The sequence below is a fragment of the Cynara cardunculus genome (genome assembly GCF_001531365.2).
Source record: "Cynara cardunculus var. scolymus isolate 2C chromosome LG 15, CcrdV1, whole genome shotgun sequence".
Classification (NCBI taxonomy): Eukaryota; Viridiplantae; Streptophyta; class Magnoliopsida; order Asterales; family Asteraceae; genus Cynara; species Cynara cardunculus.
This window is the reverse complement of record NC_037542.1, coordinates 14,226,074-14,234,609: the sequence shown is the minus strand read 5'-3', so window position 1 is coordinate 14,234,609 and position 8,536 is coordinate 14,226,074. Positions and strand designations below refer to the sequence as shown.

Sequence of the window (8,536 nt, the reverse complement as noted above, 5' to 3'; positions counted from 1 at the left end):
TTAATAATAACATTTTAAATATGTGATTATCTATTAATTAAAAATATCAATGATTTTAGGTGAGCCGAAAGGAATTATTATTGTGTATCACAGCCTCACAGGAGGTATCTAGAATCCAAACCACTCTCGAGTTTCAACCACCAACCAAAACGCGGTATCTGCATGTGCGTCACATGTATTCAATTCCCAATACCATTATCTTTTAATTTATGTCTATTATTTAATTTACAGCTTTAATAATTTTCTGATTCTCTTCATATATCTGTTTAATCGTTGTTTAAAAGCTTTTTTTTTTGTCAAAAATCTAATCTTATAAGAGCAATGTATAGATGAAGAGTTTTACTCAGTAAGTGTAAGAGTAACGACTTTTATCCGCGTAAGTGTTTATCGGATAGATTGTTGCATACAATATCACTTTGATGTACTACAATTTTATTCGATAAAATAAATTATATTGTTGATTCATAATATTAAACACTTACTGGGTAAGCATTTAAGTAAACGGGCCCCTTAGTTCTAATTTTTTTTTTTTTCTGTTTTTCTTTTGTTTCGGGTTTTAATGGCTCTTGAACGGTTTTCCTTTTCTCGTAGATCGCTTCAATGTGTTTTTCGTTTTTCTTTCTTTTTTAATAAAATTTGTTTTTAACAAAATATTTGTTTATCTACGAACATCTCCAATCAATTTTTCAAAATAATTTTAAAATGAACTATTTAAAAATATTTTTTATTGTAAAGATTAAATCATTGATTATATTATTATAATATTTTATATATTTAATAAAAATATTATTTTCTAATTTAAACATTTAATTAGAAAACACGTATTTCTTTTTTGTGGCAATCATGTTTTATGGAGTTTTTCAAATTTGAAGAATTTTACATTTTACCTCCTGCTTTCATTTTTTAAAGAGATTTTTAGAAAAACTGATGGAATAAAAAACTTGTTTAAAATTCCCAAAATCTTTCCTAATTTTAACTTTGTGAAATTAGTTCAATTGACAATAAGATTTGAGCTTTTAAGGATTTTCATCCAATGACATCGGTTCGAGTTCTGCAATGCTATTAGAAATTTTTCTGACTTTTTTAGGGTCTCTTAAATTATCTAAGTTATACAAAGGTTATCTCCGACACTTATGATTAAAAAAAAATCAAACCCCATTTTTATCAAAAATAAAAGGTAACCTTTTAATATTTCAAAATAAAAATAATTTGACATGATCGATTAATTTGTTTATTTTATTAAAGGTTATTATTTTGGTTAAAATTAAAATAGACAAGGTTCCCGTTAATTAAGAAGTGAGAGTGGGCCGTTAGGAGTTGATTGGATAAGGTATGAATCATCCAGCTCACATCCAGCGTTTTTGTTTCGACGTTTTCGTTACTTTTCAAATTCACCCCTCCTTTTTTGCTTTTTTATCAATTTCATCACCATTTTTAGGTTTTCCCATCAATTATTTGTCCTCGTTAATCCCTAAATATATATATATATATATATATATATATATATATATCATAACTTATAAAAGTTGGAGGATTTGCCAACCCCTCCTTATCACCTAGGTTTATTTGTGAGCATGTGAAATCAGATTCAAAACATTGAATACCACATGTTTCGTTATCAGTTGAGTTACCTTTCTATTTATAGGTTGTGAGCGATGTTTAGCTGACAGTTTGGAATGTTGAAAGGTGCATAATGACAACTGATGGTAGTTTTAGCTGGTTTATAGGTATTAGGAGAATTAAATGTTATTTCAGTTTGGTATTGGTGCAGGTGCGTTTCCTTTATTTAACGATAAGATGGGATGTATACATATAACATTTAATGATAGCTCAACTGGTAAGATATTGGATTTGCTCGTAAAGGTCATCAACTCAAGTCCTCTTGGGGCAACTATAAGGTTTAATTTTTCTAACTATTAACTTCAGTGTCCCATGAAATTAGTCGATATACGAATATGGTAGTTCATACTCCTTTTTAACTAGTGAACAACTTGTTTTGGTTCACAAGAAAACTATGTAACCATTTAATATAGTTACCACTAGCCTTGATTCATTGAACAAGGATTTGAAATTTGAAATGTGATTATTTTAGTTTAGTTAATTTAAATAAAATAATAATATATAATGAGAACTGAGTGAGAAAATAATATATAATCATTTAAGAGCATCTCCAACTCACCATAAAAATCATTATAAATATCAAAATAGAGGTGTTATCTGCAAAGCACGTGGTTGTCCTGGGTTTCATCGGCTCGCATAGCGAATTAGATATCCAAGTTAATAAAAAAATAAAATAAAAAAATAGATGTGTTATCTTCTCCAACCCACACTAAAACACAAAAAAAAAATGATATTCATTAACGTTGGCATCTATATTGGGAGGTGGAGGTAAAAAATGTTGACCTCTATTTTTTTACTAATGAATTTATATACATATACATATACATATACATACATACATACATACATATATATATATATATATACATACATACATACATATATATATATATATATATATATGGGCCTATCAAATGAGAATAATTTGTGGTAACCGTGAGATCCAATCTTAACTATAAATTAATAGATAAATTAGGAAATTTATAATTTTGAATTAAAATTTTAATGCAAAGACATTTTAGATATTCTAAAACTCTCCTCTCTTCGCTCTACTCTCTCCGTCCTCCGGTGATACCACAATGGTATCACAATGCATCATATATGTGCTTGGGTATCACACTAAGGTCATTTGTGTGGTCGATCGGAGATGTAACACAGTGGTATCACAATGCATCTTATATATGCTTGAGTATCACACCATGTCTTTTGTTTAACAGAATCAATATTTTTAGGTATCACAGTGGTATCACCGGAGGACGGAGAGAGAAGAGAAAAGAGAAAATACCTAAAATGTTCTTGCATTAAAATTTTAATTCAATATTACCAAAATTATAAATTTCCTAATTTATATATTGATTTGTGGTTGAGATTGGATCTCACAATTACCATAAAGTAGTCAGTTCTTTCTTGAATGTACCCAATATATATATATATATATATATATATATAGAGAGAGAGAGAGAGAGAGAGAGAGAGAGAGAGAGAGAGCCTTGTGATTACGTGAGACCAACCTATTTTCGTGAGACCACTTTTTTACACTTAAAACTTCAAAACAAAACGCTGTGAATGTTCCGATTTTTTAATTACCTTCACAACGTTTCACTGTGGAGTTTCAAGTGTAAAAAATTGGTCTCACGATCACGGGTCTCACGAAAACAGGTTGGTCTCACATGAACGGTGAACCCAACTATGTATGTATAGATTAATAGTTTAAGATAAGAAATCATATAAATATTTTGTATTAAGTTTATAATTTAGTTATTTTGTGATTTTAAATTGTAAATATATTTAAATAATTTAATTTTTTAAATTAAAAATGAAATTTAGTAAACAAAAAACAAAAAAAGCATTACTTTATTATAATTTTGGTCCACGAAACTTAAAACATACATAAAAAAACATTTGTATAATCATATAACCTTTAACATAATGAAATTTCATTAGCAAAAATTTATGTAATCTTAACTAGTGGTGGCCAAAAACCGGTCCCAATCGGGCTTGACGTTTCTCGTAACTGGTCATAACCGGTCCTGGTTTTCGGGCCAGACCTTAACCGGTCCCGATCCCATAAAACTGTCAAAATGCGTAACTGGTTGTAACCGTCGGTCCCGGGCCGGGCCGGTTTGGCTATCACCAATCTTAACTATAATTTTGTGCCAAGATAATAACATAAGACCAAATAACATATATTCATATAGGAAAAGATAACGATGCCCACATTAAACTTCAAAAATGCATTAACTAAACATTTGTTGGACAAATATATTAACTTGAAAAAGCAGTGTAATTTAATTTACTTTCAGATGCATACTATATTTTAGAATCAAACTATCATAATTTAATTTGTTTTGAAATGTAATATTCATCCATTAAAAATTACTGTTTTAATTTTAATGATGTTTCATTAAATACATTATTTGAAAATTAAGTGGTATATATTTATTAATTATAAAAATTAATCATGTATTATAATTATTATGTTTTAATAAAATAGTAAATAAATATACTATTTTACTATTATTATATTAAATTAAATGACTTTTGTCCAAATATATTTACCGCTAGTTTTTCATTAAACAAGGATTTGAAGTTTGAAATTTAAAAGGTAACCAATTTATTTTAATTTTCTTTAAATAATTATATTTAAATAAAACTTAAATGTAAGTTTAATTTTTTTATTCATTTAATAATAAAAATTTGAAACGTTTTTTATGAGTATATAATAATTGTTTAAATACTTTATCCAAAAATCTGATTTACCCAAGATATGCGGGACCCACTAAATTTGTTATTTACTTACTTTTATGACATTCAGATCAACGTGTATTTCTATCCACGTGGCAGAAATCCACACCAAAGGCTTTGTGGACCCTTTGTGTACCAAATTTGATATGAAATTGAATTGAGTGAACGGAAACCTGCCTTCTGTAATGCGTTGTCAGTTTTTTTGAGATGGGTTGAAGAATGAGAAAATTGTGGAAAACGTTCTCGTTTGTCAAACCAACCATACTCTAGACAAATTCCCATCAAAATCCTATAAAATTTACTCATTTTTCTCATTTGGGTTTTCAAAATTTCTGGATTGGAGATCTCCTCTAGAGTTTCTTGAAGAAATTAGGGCCTTCTTCTTGATTCCAACCTAGGAGAAGGCTCTGTTTCTTGAGTTTCGTTCAGAGGGAAGATGTTTAGGATTTCCGTAGCGGCCCTTCAATTGGTTGAATTATTCGTCAGTTCTTTGGTTCATTTGTTATATGGCTTCTACATATTCAGCTCTGCGGTGGCCGGTGATCTTTCATTGGCTTTGAATGATCTGTTTTTCAAGTCGAATATTGAACCATCGATCACGGATGGAAAGTTTGAAAGCTCTGATAATGATCTGCCTCCCATTGTGTTGGTTCATGGAATTTTTGGATTTGGAAAAGGGGTAATGAGTTTCGTGATGATTTTTGGGTTAAATTTGCATTATGGGTGTTCAATTCCTTTGGAGTTATTTGTCTAAACACAATTGGATTTTGGATTTGTTTAACAGAGATTAGGTGGATTATCCTATTTTGCTGGGGCAGAGAAGAAGGATGAGAAGGTTTTGGTGCCTGATTTGGGTTCATTAACCAGCATTTATGACAGGTTTGTTCTTAATCTACCCCCAAGTTGCTGTTTTATGATGTTATGTATATGAACAATTTCTGGGTTTTGATTATGGATTATTGGGTTTCTTTTAGGGCAAGAGAATTGTTTTATTATTTGAAAGGTGGACAAGTTGATTATGGTGAAGAACACAGCAAGGCTTGTGGGCATTCTCAGTTTGGAAGGATATATGAAAAAGGTTAGCTATAAAAGTCATCTATGTTTATAACAAAACAATCAAAATCGTCGATTTAGAGTTCGAGAATTGGATATGGATTATGGGTTTGAGTTATGATTCAATAACTTTCAACCAAAATCAATAACAGTTGGCTTATACAGTAGTTTTGTTTACTTGGATATATTAGGGCATTATCCTCAATGGGACGAAGAACACCCGATTCACTTCGTTGGGCACTCGGCTGGAGCACAGGTGATACGGGTTCTGCAACAAATGCTAGCCGATAAGGTTAGTTTTTGTTTCGAGTAACGTTTTTGTGGATATGGTTGTGCTCTCATTTGAAACATGAACTTGGTATAAACGAAATCGTTCGCATTACTGAAGACACGAGCTTTTGATGATTTTCAGGCATTCAAAGGATACGAAAACACTTCTGAAAACTGGGTTTTGAGTGTAACATCGTTATCTGGCGCGTTCAATGGAACTACTCGAGCTTACTTAGATGGAATGCAGTAAGTTTGATCATTTCTTATTCAAAAACCCTCATTTTCAGGCCAGAAGATGGAAATCTTTGAAACTTGAAATCTTTAATTCTTGGTCGGAAGTAATTTCTCAGTTCACTTCAAGATTTGCAAATCATCCATCTCTTCTGATTCAAAATCGTGGTGTAACGTGTTTCCTCCCCTGTTCCGGTCGTGCAAAAATTTCAGCCCAGAAGATGGGAAACCCATGAAACTTAAAATCTTTAGTCTTGATGCAAAACTATTGCTTAATTCACTTCAAGATTTCAAAATCATCCATCAAAGTTTGCCAGAAGTGATGAAACACCTAGTATTCTGTTCTTATCACTCCAGATTTAGAAATCATGCATCAAAATTTGCTGTTTTTTCAGGCCAGAAGACGGGAAATCCATGAAATCGATATGCCTTCTCCAGTTATTGCGATTAGGAGTTATCATTTATGATTGGCTGGACATTTCTGTCCTGAAATATTACTACAATTTCGGGTTTGACCATTACAATATGTCATGGAGGAAAGCCGGTATCTGGGGACTTGTCGATTGTCTTGTTGGAAATTCTGGCCCTTTTGCTTCGGGTGATTGGATCCTTCCAGACCTAACGATCCAGGGATCGTTACGTCTCAACAGCCATCTAAACACGTTTCCTAGCACATACTACTTTAGTTACGCGACGAAACGTACTAGAAAGTTCATGGGTTTCACTCTCCCTTCCAATATTCTAGGAATCCACCCGTTACTTTACATCAGAGTCTTGCAGATGAGTCAATGGAGGCACCAACCGGACGTCCCTCCCCCTTTCAAGGGATACAGGTCGGTCGATATTCAATAAAACACGTCTCATTTGTCCTGAATTTCGTTTCTTGATGTTGTAAATTGGATTTTCAGGGATGAAGATTGGTGGGATAACGATGGCGCGATAAATACTTTGTCTATGACACACCCTCGTTTCCCAGTTGAACACCCTAGTCGATTTGTGGTTGAAGATTCTGAATGCCACCCCTTGCAACCGGGCATTTGGTATGTTTTACGGTTAATAATAGTTTACATACTCTACTTTTGAGTTAGATATATATATACAGGGTTTGTTTGGTTTGGTTTGGTTTACCATAGTCCATAGATAATGATTTTGTTTGTTTACAGGTATTATAAGATCGTGGAGGGCGATCATATTCTTTTCATAGTGAATCGCGAAAGAGCAGGAGTACAGTTTGATTTGATATACGACAGTATTTTTGAGCGGTGTCGGAAACATGCCTTTAGAAAGATCCCGACAATGCCGGATCATGTTCAATGACGAGATTAACTATACATTTGACATATGCAAGTCGCTCGCCGAAACGGGATGTCTTGTAGTTTCGTTTTCTCGATGTCCTGCTGATAGAAAGATGCCGATACGCATTGCTGTTGTACAGCCATTAGTTTGTCGAGATTTATGTGAAATTTCTATGTATTCGCCCACTTTCTATACAATCCAAATGTTTTTGGTGAACATGTAATCGTTGTATGGGAATGAGTTCCATTTTCTTCGATTTTGTTGACGAATGTTTCATCACCCAAAATCTGGTAATCCTCGATTCAATTGCATCAAATCAAACATCGTTAATAACTGTTATCCCAAAAACTCGTACTCGTTCTTGATTTAGCACGAAAGGAATGTGATTGTCGTCTATGATCGATTGATATGTTATTATTCAAATTATAGCGTAAAATATCCACGTAATAACATTTCATATAGTATTTAAAAGGGGAAAAGTTTAAACGAGAATACCTTTATTTTACAAAAATGTGAGAACATCTTTTTACTAAATTCAATCGCATGTAGGACGACCGTTGCCATGACCTAGATCGCAGACCAAATCACCCGCACACCACCATGTCTCCTTACGTGTATTATGACATGAGTGTTTTATGTTTTCTTAAAATAAATATAAATATGTTCCCGTTTAAACCCCCAATTCGCTATTCGGACCGACCACCTGCTTTAAAGAGTCAACGTATTTGAACCGTGGCCCCAAAAGGGAATTTTTATTTTTACCTCCTACTTTTGACAAGAGGCCTTATGGTTTAAATTCCTCGTTATGGTTTCCTGGTTTAGTGGTAGATGATCGTAACTTGATGTCTTGTTTATAATCATGCTAATAGTTTGTCAATGGCCAGTTGAATACACTCACGGATCAAGGATCCAGAATGTGGAATAGTCAAATAAAAAATTGCACATGAACCCTAGAAATGGCGAAAACCTTCCGAGATCAGCCGCTACTTGGCCCGCTGCTACGATTTTCAGGTTACTCGTCATCTTCTTCTTATTATGATTTCCAGTTTTGTAACTTTTGATGTTAATAACTTGATACATTGCTTATAATCACTTGATTGAATGATTAGCGCCATGTTTGTTTGTAATTTCTTAAAGGAGATTTTTATCAAACCATCTACTTGTTAGGGGAACGAGAGGATTGTAATTATTTTTCAGTCAGATTAAAATCCAACACTAATTTTGATCATGAATTTGACACTTGACACTTGAATTTTGTAATTTCATTGTTATACTTATATATGAAGTCTGATGTGGTTACATATTATTTGACATCGACTAT

The 8,536-nt window shown here is 32.4% G+C and overlaps 1 protein-coding gene across 1 annotated transcript; it reads left to right on the top strand.

The window, feature by feature from the left end:
- Positions 1-4,578: 4,578 nt before the first annotated feature.
- LOC112527541 (lipase-like) lies at positions 4,579-7,496 on the top strand. The gene is made up of 8 exons (XM_025138242.1): positions 4,579-5,044; positions 5,150-5,244; positions 5,340-5,443; positions 5,610-5,710; positions 5,831-5,934; positions 6,315-6,752; positions 6,828-6,959; positions 7,083-7,496. The coding sequence occupies exons 1-8, from the start codon at positions 4,802-4,804 to the stop codon at positions 7,234-7,236; spliced, it is 1,371 nt and encodes a 456-aa protein (XP_024994010.1). The 5' UTR covers positions 4,579-4,801; the 3' UTR covers positions 7,237-7,496.
- The last annotated feature ends 1,040 nt before the right edge of the window (positions 7,497-8,536 follow it).